This window comes from Crocodylus porosus, unplaced genomic scaffold (genome assembly GCF_001723895.1).
Source record: "Crocodylus porosus isolate Cpor-Errol unplaced genomic scaffold, CroPor_comp1, whole genome shotgun sequence".
NCBI classification, from domain to species: Eukaryota; Metazoa; Chordata; order Crocodylia; family Crocodylidae; genus Crocodylus; species Crocodylus porosus.
This window is the reverse complement of record NW_017728943.1, coordinates 69,947,931-69,964,458: the sequence shown is the minus strand read 5'-3', so window position 1 is coordinate 69,964,458 and position 16,528 is coordinate 69,947,931. Positions and strand designations below refer to the sequence as shown.

The 16,528-nt window shown below is 41.3% G+C and overlaps 1 protein-coding gene across 1 annotated transcript in view; it reads right to left on the bottom strand.

The window, feature by feature from the left end:
* Positions 1–7,149: 7,149 nt before the first annotated feature.
* FBXO28 (F-box protein 28) overlaps positions 7,150–16,528 on the bottom strand; it is a 29,060-nt gene continuing 19,681 nt past the window's right edge. Inside the window, exons 5-6 of the mRNA XM_019548580.1 lie at positions 12,162–12,357; positions 7,150–9,683 (exon numbers count right to left, since the gene is read on the bottom strand). Of these exons, the coding sequence (XP_019404125.1) occupies positions 9,289–9,683; positions 12,162–12,357 (591 nt within the window). The 3' untranslated portion in view covers positions 7,150–9,288. The remainder of the gene's footprint in view (positions 9,684–12,161; positions 12,358–16,528) is intronic.

The window sequence follows — 16,528 nt, the reverse complement described above, 5'->3', positions numbered from 1 at the left end:
GGATCCTATGACCCCAGCTGACTTCCTGCCCTTTGGGCAGGGGGCTGGACTCTATGATCTCCTGAGGTCCCTTCCAGCCCTGATGTCTATGAAATCTATGAAATCTATGAAACAAGGGGGCAGGGCAAAGGATGTGGGGCAAGCTGACTTTCCCCCAGCTGCTGCTTTCATCAGTGTGGGGAGCGGGGATATGAATTTAAGATAACCCTCTAATAACTAGATTTTAGCCATGGCAAATTAACCAAATGTATACTTTACCATGCCTAGGATCTAATAATTGGGGGGTTGTCTAAAATTCAGGATCGTCTTGGATTTGAGTAAATATGGTACCTACATTTCATGTGACATTCTGTGATACGGTACTTATGCTTTAATATTTAGATGAATATGTAGTACTTAGCTGCCTAAAGTTGAGCAAAAACATGAGCGCATTGATTAGGTTGAGGCTTTAGATTCCAGAGAGTAGTTAGAAGAGGCTGGCATTCTCTTTATGCTGATGGCCTAGAAAAGATCAGTAGAGTTCAGGTTGTGATTTGTTAATAAGCTGTTTAATGGACTTAGGAAGGGGGTGCCAAGTCACGTGCCTCTCCCTATTGTTTATCTTTTTGTCCCTGCCTTGGAGTCCCCTTCAGAGATTTAATAGGCAGGTGATAGCTAGGGCAGCAATCCCTAATCTGGTCAGATGCTGATGAGAAGAATAAATTCTCCTTCTGCATGGGTAGAGCAGATTAAGGAAGAGCACTTTAATAAGATGCAGCCGAAGCCACTGAGACAGCCAGCAGCCAGTCCCACGCAGGCAGCTGGGGACTTGTCTGCCTGCCTCCTGACATGTTGGCAATATTTACAACTAGTAAGCATTAGCAGCTTAGAAAGCTGAGGTGTTCTGACTTGTACCTAAGTTGAGCAGGGCAAACTTTTTTTTTTTTGCCATGCATGCCACAAATCAGGGTTGCAGTCTCCCCAAATGCCACTCTGATCCTCTTCCTCCACCTGATTGACTGCTCTGCTTTCTGTTCCTTACTCTTTGCTGTCTCCTACTCTGCTTTCTGCCCTATCTGTTGCTGTGCTACCTTGCCCTCTCCCTGATCTGCCATGTGCCACATATTGAGGCTGCCTGTGCCCATGCCACTTGTGACACTCATGCAACAGGTTGACCACACCTAGCCTAAGCAGTGAGAAAGAACTGGGGCATATTGGGGGCAGCACTGTCCTTATAACCATCAGTTACAAACACGAGGACTTGAAGGGTAAATGTGCATCCACCACCAGTGGAATGTCTCTATGAACCCTTACATGAAGAACAGGTTTTTCCCATCACGTTCCACACATTGATGTTGTTTGCTTGGGATTTTAAAAAGTATGTCATCTTGTTTTTATAGCAAACATGCATATTATTGTAACTTACTTGAGTGAAATTTTTGAAATACTTGTCTGTTGGTGTTGTACATATAACAGTGAGCTTTTGCTTGCGTCTTAGAAAAATCAGCTGGAGTTGTTATCAGCAGTCCTTCCTTTTGAGGACATTTTCAGCCTATTTGATCTAGGAGTTAAAGCACAAATCTGGCAGTCGGGGACAGATTCTGTTTCTAACACTGCCACTGACTTGAAGTTAACCCTCAGCCTCTGTTTCTCCCTCTATAAAATAGGAAAAGACTGAAAGCCAGGTCACTTTAGTTTGAGTTTCCTATTATGAATTCAAGAACTCATGCTCAAGTTTATAAATTTGGCCTAAAACTAAAAAGGACTTGCAGAATTTGTTTTTCAAGACAGCGATTCTATTGAAAAAGACTGGTTTCTGCATATTCTTAGTTGGCCTCTTAAGTGTTATGTAGAGCACTCTGTACATTTGTGATGCTAAATTAAAAAAATATATATTAATTTTATAAACTATGTGTAGGAGGGAACTTTTCAGACAGTATCTATTAAAACATTTTTGTTTTTCCTTTGTACTGGACTGAAAATGAAACTAACACAAGTATTGAAATTATTCCTCACTCCCCACCCAAATCTGCTGTTATGCTATAAACAAATGCTCATGTAGGCAACACAGACAGGCTAGAAATACTAAGAGAATAATGCAAGTACATTTTATTTATACAATTGAGAGTAGGCATAGTGCCAAATGGATTTACTGAGTAGACATTCTGTAAGACAAAAAATGTTAAAAGGACAGTTAGCACACACCAGTATGTGCTTTTGACAGTATAGTCCTCCTTAATAGGCTGCCTCTAAAATTTGGACTTTATCCTTGTTCATCCCATTGTTTTTTAGCATACCAGTACATTTCTTATCAATTTACAGACCAAAGGTGTGTCATTCTTTGCCTTATTCTTTGGAAAATATAATTTCTCAAGATAAACACAATACATTGTATTCACAGCCAACACAATCAGATAACCTGAGCATAAATGACTTATGCATGACATTTGATCTTTGCACCCTGGTTCATAATTCATTATTACAAGCTTTTACTTGGTTATAAGATAAAAATGGAGAGCTAATTAGTAGATTACCAGATGTTGTGCCTGTAGAAAAGACATTATGGCAAGGGAGCTCGAAGCAAATACTAGCATTCCAGGTGACTGCTCCCCATGAATAAAGGGACCATAGTCATTTGCCCTTGTTTACCTTGTACTTTAGAGTTAAATTCTCTATTAGCTAAAAGCAAAATGAGTGACATTCCTCATCCCTGACTCTAAGATTGTTTTCCAATGTAGCTAGACATTTAGAGCTACATTTCAGTCTGCTTTTCATGCCTATGTGGCCACACAACTGCCGTTTTTGGTACTTAAAATAGAATCACCGTGTTTATAGATCTTCCACAAGTAAAGACACTTAGTAGTGAGGGAGCTTACCCAGGAACCATGAGACCTAGGTTCAAGGCGCCAATCACCCAGTATTTTTTGCTTTCCAGAAAAGTGCTGTAACCTCCAGGCCAGCCAGCACTTAAGAACATAAGAGGTGTCATCTGGGTCAGACCACTGATCTATCTAGTCCAGTATCCTGTCTCTGCCAGGAGTACATGCTTTAGAGGGAGAGAGCACTGAACCAAATATATCTGAAGTGATTTATCTCCTGCTCATGACTCTCTCTGGCACCCACCATTATTGGCTGAGAGCTGCCAAAGGAAACATCTCCAGTGGTTCTGTTTAACACCTATTGATAAATCTGTCATCCATGAACTTTAGTCCATTTTGAACCTGTGGTCTCTGCCACTACCACCTCCTGTGGCAATGAACTCTACAAGTTAATTACACTTTGAATAAAAGAGTACTTTCTCTTGTTAGTGTTAAACCTGTCGTCTCCTACAAATTTCAGTGGCTGCCGTATAGTTCTAGTATTCTGGGATCAGGTGATTAACATTTCCCTGTTCACTTTATCCAGCCTTCTCCTTTCTAAACTGAAGAGTCCTAGCCTTTTTAGTTTCTCCTGATATGGCAACTGCTCTATACCCCTGATAATTTTGATTGTTCTTCTTTGTACTTTTTCCAAGCTGGTGATACTTCTTTTCCTAAATGCTAAGTTTTAGAAACCTATTACCCAAATGCCATGGTCCCAGTTTTTGCTGAAGTTTTCTGGAACCAGGACTGACAGATCTTGAAACTGATGTTGCTCCAGTGGTTTGCTAAAAGGGGAAGAGGTTGAGGCCAAATACCAAACAACCCAACAGCAACTTTAATGAAATACATGCTCTGGCAACATTTATCTGGTCATTGGCTTTATCAGCTGTATTTCCACCTTCTTGTGTGTTTCTACAGCTCATTTGGGTGTCAAGATGACGTTTTCCACTAGTTCCATAAATGTATATGGGCTCCAGAGAAGCCCTTCTTTACTTTGATCGTTTTGCTTCTCATTTATGAGAACTTCCCCCAATGCCTGAGCCACCTGTTCTTCACTGTTGGAGTCTTCCATGAGTTCAAATATTTCTTCTTTGTTATTTTTCTTCACTTGTTCATTTACCAGACCTTAGTGGCAACGTCATGAAGTGTCTTGACCCTCACAATGTGGACTCTGTAAAATGAGAAAAGTAAGTTATTATTGTTTCTTTGGCAGCAAAGAATGATCATTCACTCTACAGTTCTGAGAAGCCATCCCTAGAACCTTTTCTAAGTCTTGAGAAACTCTGGAGAAAGCAAGTCCTTCACCGTTTTCCCCATGTGATTTGAAACCATAATGAAGAAAACTCTTAGCTCAAAGCAATTGTCATCTGTAACTGGAAGATAGCTGTTTGCTGAACAGGGTACATTACACTGCTGTCCTGCTACATTTATACACTAGTAGGAGGTCAATATAGGGCCATGACCCCTGCCTGAGGTTACTAATGCACAGCATTTTCAGGGTGTTGAATGGACAAATGCTGATGAGACCAGACTATGGATTGACTTTGAACCTTTGCAGGTAGTCCCAACATCAGGTTATATCACTGATCTGTGTCTCAACAGCAAGGAAACTACCTATTTAAAGGCTAAAGAGGACCAAGCAATATATGCATTGCTATAATTCAACATTATGGTACCTCCCAATGTTCTGCCTGATAAATAGCAAAGACAACTATTTGAGAACAGGGGAGAAGACCACCCCAAATTCGCAGTGTTAGAGCCCTACTAAGATATACTATATCCCTTGCAGACCTGCTCAGCGCTCTTTATTCTAATCTGGAATGAGTTTTAGGCATAAATGTTAGTTTACACCATTGAAGCTGTATAATGTATGTTATACCTGGAGCTTGCTTATTGCCTTTTTTTTTTAAACTGAGAAACACCTTGCTAAAATTTGTAATAACCGAACATTGCACTGATGAACTGAATTTGTTTGATCTGAATACACCAGATACTTCATAACTTTCTGCTCCTAACACATTGCTATGATAAGGCATTCTTTTTTTGAATTTGGCAGAGTTTACGGATAAACCCCATAGTGGGTGGGTGGCTATGCACTGAGATGAGTAGCAGTCCACAGAAGAGGGGAAAGGTTATAGCTGATATGCTGGCTACTACAGTACAATTGCTGCAGTCATTCTTTGAAACACAAAGGGAGCTTGTAACCAAGAAAAGGTACTAGCTACATCTGCCAAAGATGATGGTATCCAGCTCTAGAAATAAAACACATATACGAGGTGTTCATCACCAGGCAACCTTAGTGAAAGTTACCAGTCTTCTTGGCTGCCATGCCAGTGGCAGGAGATTGGCTAGCAACATGTCTGGTATCCAGATCTATCGTTACAGGCTGCTGTGCATTAAAGGGCTTCTGTTCTGGATATGACACATCTTCCAGTCCCTGGCATTTTTTTGTTCTTTGATTGTAGCTGAAATGATGTGCAAGTTGATGCTGGTATTCTCTACCAAGATTCTGTCCAATTTGTCAAAACAGATGCATGGCTTGATTGCTCCCAGTGGTCTGGCTTGTTTTCTTAGCTTCTAAGCAGCTTCACATCCTTTGCTTTCAGGCAGCTGTATTTTGTGTCTTGGTTACAATTCCACTTGGCCAGCCTGTTAGGGATTTCCTCAAAATATACAGCTTTCAGTGTCTGGATCCTAGGACTTCCCAAACTCTTGCCTCTCTCCAGCAGTAAGGAGGTTCAGGACCTCAGCACTATTCAAGTTGAAAGTACAGAGATGGAATACCAAAAACCCACCTGGGTTTATAAACTCCTGAAGCACATAAGCACAAGTAGAATGTTGAATCTGATTGTGCCAGTACTTAAACAGAAAATTAACATCCTGTTATGGTGTTCCTTGAGCAAGAGAAGGCACAACAGGTGAATCAGTTGATCCAAGCAAGGTGTAAAGCATAAGGGGAAGAAAGCTGCAGGACTGCCAGTAGTAGATTGCAGCACAGTTCTAATCATGTGAAGGTGACAAGGTAATTTGCTATGTCAGATTAATTTCCTGCTGATTTCAACAGAAGTAAAACTACCAGTTACTGTTATATGCAGTTATGCCATGTGAATGCAAATCTTTGTTTGATGTAATCCAGACCTCCTGCATAGAGTTCATTAGCCTTTTGAAAGCATTACTTTTACTATTTTAGGTTTCCCAATGTCTATTTGAGTCTCACTCCAGTAACATTTGGCCCATCACACTTGCTGTTCTTCCTTAGCCCTTTGAAGCTTCCTCCTTCCATCTTCCAATGATTCTTTTACAGCTCCATTTTAATGAAGCCCTAGTTAATCTTTTCTTTTCATGTCTTAGTATCAAATTGCTTTCTGTAAAAGTTTGGAAACAACTGCAAAATCCTCTTCCTCTTTTTCTCACTATACTAAAAAGTGGCTGGAACAGCCACACTACACACACGAGGTATTCATGCTAAGCCATTTTGGGTATCTGATCCAAGAAAGTTAGGAACACTGAAAAACGTGAATGAGGCACCTGTGATGCAATATGCCTTCAGAATTCCTCCTGATACTTACCAGACTTTCAGAGAATTTTTTTTTTCAGGAATAAAATGCAATTTTGTAACGATAAGATGGAAAGTTCTAATAAGAATGTATTTTGGGGGGAAGGTTAGAGGATTGTGCATGTTGAAAGCTGAGCTTCTAATAGGATACTAGTTTAAAATATTAATTTACAAGAAGGCAGTTACTTTTTAAATTTTGCTTAGATTTTTAACAGAAATGCTGTTTGCCAATACAACTTGATCTACACTAATGTTTCTCTAGTATATCTATGCCAACAAAACAGTATAGACAAGGTGTAAGAATCCTCCCCATTGACATTAATGTCAATACAAGGAACAATAGATTAGAGGAGACTATCACTTTTACAAGAACTAGTTATGCCTTTATATAGTGTCTACATGTGTCAGTTCCTGATCAGATATGATTTGAGAGTTTTCACCTACATTTAAGTAGTGATTGATAAAATAATGGAGGAAAAATAAATATGGCATCAAGCTGCATAGTGCAAGACTATCCAGTTGGATTTTATCCATATATGTTTACTTAACAAGGTTTTATGTCCCAAAGCACAGGCACACACTCAAGGGGATTTCAATTCATGACTCCTCCTGGTTTTAGCTAATATAATATTAACAAAAATTAGTTGTTTTTTTTTAAACAAGAGTGTTGGGCTATGTGGATTCAATAGGAAAAAGTAAAAGATAAAAGAAGCTAGAGAGAAACTCATATGCATGAACAAACCTTTAAAAAAATGCACGTTACAGGTTTTTTATTTATGCTTAAATCCTTTCAAAACAAATACCTGTTAAAGGAATAAGCCCATTAAATGAACTAAAATCATATGTACCAAGTATTGATACAATAGTTACACCTGTTAAATGATAATCACACGGACTTTTACAAGAAAAGTCCTTTCTAGACATGAGGGAAACATTCAAGTGTTTAGTTGAAAACTGCTATGTAGTATCTCCAACAGGCCTTTGTCATGTAATAGCATTACAGCTCAGGTTCTACAGATCAATAACAAAAGGCCTTGGCCATTTTTAAACTGTATATCATCAATGGGTAGAGGTCAATTTAATGTTTTCTTTAATGAAACAACCCATTTTAAATTTTCTTTAAACTAGCAAAACAAGTTTATTTAAAAATTAAATGCTCTGCCAAAAATTAGACATTAATTTGTAATGGCATGTTTCATGGGAAATTATATCTGACACAAAGCAGTGCGTTTTAGAAATAAAACCTAGGATAATCAAGTTTAAAGAAGCATATTAGCGATCAGAAAAGAATTTACAGGACAACTTCAAATTCCTGTTTAGTTAATTTAAACATAATAATTTTGTGTGAACAGACACAGAAAATATAGGAGTGCTGAACCTACACTTTTAGCCATGGTAGTAGTTGTCAAAACCTCAAACCACCACCAGAACGTGGCATTTTTCAGTGCCACACACAGCATTTAATTCCACCTAAACCCAAGGCAACAGTTGATTAAAAGAAAACATAACAGTCAAATGATAAAACTACATAGTTTAGTACATTAAAACAAAAACAAGGACAGCGATACTTGTATAAAGTTCCAAAAATATACAACTGGGGGGTGGGGAAGAATTAAAAAATAAAAATAAAAAAAAAAATCACTGTACACAACAACTGAGGTTGTTAAAGTGACCAATCAAAGACTGAACAGTGCAAGACATGCTTTTCCAGTTACAAGCTCAAAACAGAAGTGCAAAAGAAATTAAAGCTTTGTCTGAAGTGATTTACCTTTCAGAATAAGGAAAGTTAAGAGTATAGTTATTAATATTACAGAGATCACTTTTCCACACATGAAATTCTTTAAGATTTCTTGTAATACAGTGTTTCGTTCAGTGTTCCACTAAGCCTGCTTATTGTGGGGACAGATAATTTTGTCCAATACTCATCAGCTTTTGGTCTATGAGCCAAAGGAATAACAGACAGAAACAGCCTCTGAATTTTCAACCTCTAGCTGACCATATCTGCAGTTTACAGGCAGTGGAAGCAGCAAATAGCCTGGCTTAAATACTTCCTTTTCTGCAACTGGTCTCACAAGAACCCCTCCACTGTAAGAAAGCAGCTGTACTGAAAGCAGATGCAAAGTTATGGCTGAAGAATTAAAATTGCTCTCTAACTCTGGGAAAGTACAGAGACTTAATTTAAGAGCAACTCCAGGCAAGTGCTTTTAGCGAGCTGATTAAGCAATGCATGCATCTATTCATGCAAATGTAGAATATGGCTCCAGATACTTTGAACTAGGGGGTGTGCAGGTGTAGACTGGATAGAAGTCCCTTGCTCATAGTTTACAAAAATATATAGCCAATACTGTAGCATAAGAAGTTATTTTACTTATTACATAGATCCCCAAAGTATTAACTACTTTTCAGACATTCCAGACAAGGTCACTTGTAACAAAAGAGTCAACTTGTTTTAAAACAAGATTTAAAAAGTGGGTCTTTTTCAAGTGAAAAGGACATCTGTTTGTAAGTTTAACTTTCTAATCAGTCAAGACTGGGTTTATTTAAGATTTTTTATGTGAATATATGCATAAACACAAAAAAGTTCACTTTAACACATCCGCACAGAAGAAAAAAAAGGTTAACTCCTCAAAACATGATAGAGCAGGTCTGGTTAGTACGTATCTATTGCAAATTATAAAGATCCTGTGCGTTAGGCCCACTCAGACAGAAGCGGAGGGGAGAAGGGGAAATAAATGTCTCAAGAGTGAGAAGTTTACTTTTCAAGTCTAAGTCGAATTTTGGAGAGCCAGCAGCCTAAATGACACCATGCTGCTAATCACAGTATCCAGGCAAGCCAAACTGCTTGGGTTACTAGAAAAGTGTATTCTTCTGGAGGTGTCATTTACTCCAAAATTATTTTCTGTTTCGAAGGCGTTTAGATTTCCTAGGAGAGTCTATGGATTCAACTGCCTTCCTCCGTTTTCTAGGAGACTCCTCATTTGAGCCAGAACCTGAGGAATTTCCTACTGCACTTTCCATTACTTCTCGGAGTTTACGTTCAAGCTCAGCCAAGCGGGCGTTCTGTTCACCTATGATTTGGGTTTGCTCTAGCAGTTTCTGGTCTTGGTCCTGAAGCTGTTTCTGCTGTTCTTGCACTTTGGTGCGAAGCTCTGAAATTTCCCGCCTTAGCATAGTCACACCTGCACCATTTGTTTTGACTTGCTGCTGGAGTTTGGTGACTTCCTGCCTTGAAGGGTTTTGCTTGGAGAACAGCTGCATTGTTGTCAATGCAGCAGACGGACCTGGAACTTGATAAGAGAGGAGGGGGCGGGAAAAGGAAGTGATTTTATTATTAAAACAAGATTTAGGGGCAGAGTGAAAAGCCCCCAAGTGTACCAAATCATGCCCAAATTCACATTTTATTCCACCCCATTGCCAAATCCAGAATCTGAACAATCAGATGTCTGAAAAATACTCCAAGTATATAAGGGTTACAATTACTTGGTAATAGTCAAGAGAATTGCTCAGAGAATGAGTCAGGGTACAATTAAGCCCACTATTTTAGGTTTTTTAGGGATTCAAAGCATAAATTGTATTCCACTTCTGAATATAAAAGCATTATATTGTGTCATCAAGAAGATTTAAGCAATAAACAAACCACCAAGTTAAAAGATAAAGGGTATGCACAAAGTCAAGAAGAAAAATAAAATGTTACTGTGACTAGATTGCTGGAGGCAAAAATAGTTCTCCTACTGGAGAATTATGAATCACATGGGAAAAGTATTTACCGAGTCCTAGAGTGACAGGTGAATACCGAATTTATTTGCATTTGTTCTCTTGATATCATATTGGAGTTTAAGCAATGGTTAAGAAAAAAGCCTCATGAATATTTAGTAGTTGCTGCTTTGCACGTACAATGCATTATTCCTTCAGATCCCACAAACAATCCTGGTCTCAGTGAGATTGCACAAGTTATCTTCAGTTAGACTAATAGCTCTGCCATTTGACTTTCCACCTTATATACAGGATCTACTCAAATTGCAATTTTGTGATTTTTGCAGAAACCATGAAAAACATCAGTTTCCATGAATGCCACAAAAAGCATCAGTTTCCACAATTTTGCGTGCGATCGCTGGGAAAAACAATTTGCTAAAAATAAAATGCTGACTCCCCAGTGGGAGCGTGACTCAGCCTCACAGCCTGCAGGGAGCATCATGAAGGGGAGCAGCCAAGATGGTGCCCACACCCTCCTCCCTCTGCCACTGATTGGCAGTAAGTGCTCCCTTTCGTGTGGCCCCATCCCTCTTGGTCAATCAGCAGTGGAGGCAGGGCTGCCAAGGCCCTCTAGGCAGAGGTGTGGAGGGGGGGTTGCAAGGGGAAGGGTGGGCACCATGATAAAAACAGTGAAAATGGTGGCTAGCACTGCAGTAGGTCTGTGAAGTTGCCCATCACCCTGATCTGGGTGGGTCCCTACTTATATACTATAGTGGCATTTCACCCTTTGGAGAGGTTATATAAGCCATAAAACAGCTCTTAGCTATATTAATCCATACGGTTCAACCTATGCATGTTAGAGCTAAATCCAGTGTAGAAATGTCCCTATTTCATTATACAAAAAAGATTCATCACTTCCAAGCTGTTTTTAAAGCCACAGCACTAATAGGTGGTGGAAGCTCCATCCTTGGGGGGGGGGTTCAAAATCCAGCTAGACAAAGCCTTGGATAGGATGATCTAGGTGGGGCTGGTCCTGCTTTGAGCAGGTTGGACTAGATGACCTCCTGAGGTCCCTTCCAACCTTAACTTTCTATGATTCTGTAATACAGGAGCAGAATGGTTGAAGACTGCAGGGTATGGAGTGAAGGAAGATGGGTGTGTTGATACAACTTGTGTGTTATGCTAATCCAATTGTCATACCCGTTTATGAGCTGTTTTTCTCTTCCCCAAAAGGGAAGGATAAAAGAATTTCATGTAATAATTCCTATACCCACATAATTTCTGGGTGAACTAAAGAATACATTTTTACAAAGCCCTCAACTTGATTTACAAAGACCGACTGGTGAAAAATTTCTCTCTCTCAGTACTCTAAGGTCCTGTGACAGAGGGCTGGCATGCATCTTGTGCAAGTTAGGAAGGTGTTCAGCTTTTTGGAATATAGTGGCCAAAGTGGCAAAAGCTAGCTGTCTCAACATGTTGAACGTATAAATTAAGTCATCTGAAGCCTGTGACTAATTAAGTAAACAGTTTGAACATTCACTTTGACTATTTTTAAGTGATTTTTTCCACTTTACAGATTACAGGCCTACAAATATTTTATTTCAGATGAGAAAAAATACATCCAACCATTCTTTAGTTTTCTTTGTACTGCAATAACTTAAGTTAGTTCATCTGTTTATCCCATTATTAAAAGGACAAACATCTTGAGTTGCAGTCTTGTGTGCCAAATTTCAACTAACTGCGATGATCAAGTCTCATTCATTACTGGCACAAAAGCATTTGTTTAATGAATACAAACTATGCATAAAATGTATAAAATACATTCAAGTGACCTTTCTTTTAGCAGTACAAAGCCTTCTTAAATCTTTAAGCAAATTAGATGCCACACTCCACATCCTTAGAAAGCCAAATGCATTTTCATGAGAAGGCTGGACTACAATGGAGTATTCCATGACTGAAGGAAGAAGCAGAAAATGCTTACAAGAAAGTGGGACATTAAGAATTTTCAAAAAGAAGCTGATAAGCAAACAACCTGCATAAGACTAAATATTGGCTAACAGTTGAAGAAATACCTGGAGCAGCTCCTATGAGTCGTCCCGATACATCTGATCCAGGCAGCTTTTTTTTGAGAATGGGAACAATCTTCTCGTCAAAGTATTCCATAGCCATGGAAGAGATGTCCCTTAACTCTTGAAGAACTTCATGGGCTCTTTGAGGAGCTCTTGTAGAGTTTACATATCTTAGCACACGATAGATTTCATCAATCACCTAAAACGTTGAAGAACCATTAGATATTCTGTTGAGTTCAGGGAAAAAAGCTGAAATGATCTGAAATTCTGATCTACTGCTAGGCTTCCCTCTCACACCCATCACACTAGCATAATGCTGAAGAGTATAATAATGACATTTTATATTTTATAGAAAAGCAGAATAAAATGATGGCATGTTAAAGAAAAACGTTGATGCATATTTACTATGATAGTTATCTTTGAACTCATGGCCTAATCTATTCACAGCATGAAATTTACTGGAACATTCCATAATAACTTGCAACATTTTGTTTCATGCCCAGTGCCCTGCAGGTAAGTCTGTGAAGGGGAAGGGGTTTGGAGGGAGGGAAGGGACATGGGGGGGGAGGAACACAGATCAAGGCCCCCAAGATGAGGGAGGGAGTGGGCAGGGGCTGGGGGTGCTGTCCACCCAGGGCAGTGAACGGGATCCAGGGTCAGGGCAGGAGTGGGACAAAGCCACAGGCAACTCATACAGGGGATCAGTGTCCTAGTACTTAAAACTGGCACTTGAATTAAAGCTCATGAAGATAGCTTTAGTTCAAGTGCCACTACTACCATTTTTTAAGTGCAGGGACTCTTTTAAACAGAGCCAAGCCAAGCGGGGCAAGGGCAGATAACAGTTGCCTGCTGTGGGCTCAGGGCTCCCCACCCTGCTGCCTTTGCCCCAGGATTCCTGCACTGGCCACGCATCTCTTGTCCACCTGGCAATAGGAGGCACAACTCGCCACCTCCAGTGCTGCTGAGCGGGCAGGGGGTGTGCATCTAGCATATGGTTCCTGAGGGAACAGCAGCAGAGTGGAGAGCCCCAAGCCCATAGCAAGCAGCCTGCATTCACTCTGTGGATAAATATGGGGGGCACATGTCCCCAGTGCCTCTCCTGGGGAGGGGAATGCATGCAGTGGTGGGGAACCACCCCTCCCCCCCCCAACAAGTCGCCCATGGCTGTGTCCTGCTCCCTGCCCTGGGTCCCACTCACCACTCTGGCTGTGAATGGGAGCAGTAAGGTAGCCCCTTCCCCACTCCCTCCCTCACTGTGGGGACCTTGATCTACCCCCATCCCCCCACGCCCCTTCCTTCCTACAAACTTACCTGCAGGGCACTGCTCGTCACACTGGCCAGTTGCATTCTGGCCATGTGCATGCATGCAGCTGCGCACACGTGCAGTTTCTGGGGGCCCCAGTCAGAAGGCATGTTATATTTACCAGTGACATTATCAGCTACACCACTCAAAAAAAAGCAGATAGGAGATAATGTTAATTTTCTTTTTATCTGTGTTGATCTAATATGCAACCAATATGTTGGTGCACCTCTAGTTGCAGCTTCGTTTAAAATAAAACCTGGGAGGTTTTCACTTAAATATAAAATACTGTCCCATACAGAAGCCTAGGAGGTATACAAAACTGAATTTGGTATCAACACTTCTCATTTTCTCTCTTTTTTTATCCCTGTAACGTGCCAGTGTATGTTAAGAACACAAGTGCTAGGGGTTGTCCAGGTTGAAGCTCTGGACACTCAGGAAAGCATGAAAGTAATTAAGAACTGTGGGAGAGAGTTGGTTGTGTTGATATCTGACCTGATGACCTTAAGTCTCAGGGCTGCATATCGCTTTGCACTGAACGGGTCTGTTTACACTTCTAAGTGCTCTAAGGACACAAACAGACATCAACTGAGGTTACACTTGTGCCACCATAAACATTTTCATGGTAGCACAAGTAGCAAGAAAAGAGATGTACCTACCCCTTTGTTGTGCCACATCGGGCACAATGGGTGATGTTAAACAATATTGCTTTATTGCAGCAGACATCTACTTACTCTGTGGCAGAAGACTACAGGTAGCCCAGAGCTGCCTGCACCTTCCAGCTGCCCTGGGGCAGGTGCTCTGCCTGCTTGAGGGACACAATTCTCTACTATTTGTCCTGGGTTGTGCAGGATTGGGCCCCTTGAGCATCTGCCTGGCTTTCCCCACTTGGAGACCTGCCTGGGGAATCGTGGGGTGTGTCTAAGTGGGAAAAGTTAGAGTTCCCTGCTTATGGAGACCCTCCCCAAGATCTCCAGGAGTGTGTCTAAGTGAGGAACGCCTGTGCAGGTCCAAGGGAATCCCTAGCACCACGGGCCTCCACACCAGGACCATGGAACCCCCATGCCTCCATGCTGGGACCCACACTGGGTCCCAGGTTGATCCATGCTTCATGTGGAAGCACAGGTAGACACAGGTTGGCAGAGATGCAGGGTGGCACAGGACCCAGGGAATTCCTGGCACCCCTCAACTCCAAACCAGCACCAATACTAATCCGGTGCAGGCATGGAGATACAGGGTTCTAGGAATTCCCAGGTCTGGCACCTCCTTGCCAGGACCTGTACTGACCCGTGCTTCATGTAGAGGCATGGGGTGCTGGGGATTCCCCAGGTCCCTCACTGCCCAGTGCTGAGACCCACACCTCTGCATGAGGCACAGGTTGGCCTGGGACCCAGGTCCCAGCAAGGAAGCATGGGGCAAGGGAAACATTGCCTGCTGTCCTGCATCAGACCCCTCACTGATGCAGGACAATGGGTGATGTGTGCTTCATTCAATAAAGTGGATCAGCTGTGGCAGGACACATTCCCCCACAGCTTGGTCTGTTTTGTTTGGCAATGGCTGTTTATATCTTAAGGTTAACCACATATCATCAGAAAGACAAAGCTGCATTGCTTTGGGGCAATTTGAAGTCTTATCTAAATTAGGATTTAAGATACATTGTCATTCCATGTTAGCTAATGAGCTAATCTACTCAACTCTAGTCTTACAGTGCACCATGGTATGACAAAAGGCAAATTCTGCAGCAAATTTCAAGGTTGAGAGATTACACATGGGCCCTGGCTATAAAGTAGGCTCCAGTTGGTATCAACCTAGTCATTGTACAAGAGGCAAGAGTGGCTGTCATTCAATAGTTTGAGTATGCAGGAAGTAGTAGTTCAATAACATAGGGAACTGAAGAACAGCTGGGAAGCCAGCTACGTTAGCAAATAAAATGTTTATATAACAGATCCCTTAATTTTACATGCCCACACAATACAACAACACTGTCTTGCAATACAGTAGCAGGCATAACCATACATAATATCCAGCAATTGTAGGTAAGCATTCCTGAACTGGTATCCCAGATACACAGATGAGCGCTATCACTGGGGAAATGTCAAACATTCCTTTGTTTACATCGGGGCAGGCAATTATTTTGGGAGAAGACCCACTTACTGAGTTTTGGCAAGCCATTAAGGGCCTCGTGACAGGCAGCCGGGGCAGATCAATATTAATTTTCTAAATGAGAATGAGATTTAGGAGGACTAGATTTGCCAATTCAGGGGGCACGAATCAAAAAATTCAATTACAGATCTGGCAACTTCTTGCTCACAAGCAGTGTGGGACACAATGCTGCCTGGAGTTCTTCTGCATCAAAAAAATGAAAGGCCCCTGTGCTGAAAGTAGAGTGTGGTTTGTAGAACACCAATGCTTCAGTACTAGTGAGCTGCTGATGATTAAAGAGGCCATTTAAGTTGCAGTGCCAGAAAAAAAAAAAAAAAAATCAAACTCTTAATAAAAAGTCTCTTGACTGCTTGCACAAAAAGGATGGCAAGTTTCCTCATCTATCTTGCATACAAGGTCTAGTTTCAGTACTGCCCTAGCTCACCTTGGGCATTTGTACACATGCTTGCGCTGCAGTGCAGAGTGCTTTTAAAAACACCCAGCATATGTGTTTATATAAACAACAAAATGCATGTCAGTGCTGAGAAAATGGCAGCAGTGCACTTTTGAACTAAATACATATGCCAATGTGTCCTTCAAACATTCCACTAAGCAAGCTGTGATCAAGGATTACTCAGATGTACCCTTCCCATCATAGAAGTGTATGGAAGACAGCCTAGTCTCAAAGACTGAATCCTACCGTAACCAGAGTGACTTTCCTCTGAAGAGGGGCCAGCCAGCCCCATTGAGTAGCTGCAACTGTGGGGAAGCTGCTGACCGGGATCTTAAAAACCCCAAAGAAGAACACGGCAGCATGCTGTGAGGGAACAGCTAAGAGCTGGAAGCCAGCAGTAGGCCAAACAATTGGCTGCATGGAGGGGTCAGAGCCACAGGAGTCCCTGCCAGCATCAGGGATAAGACAATGGGG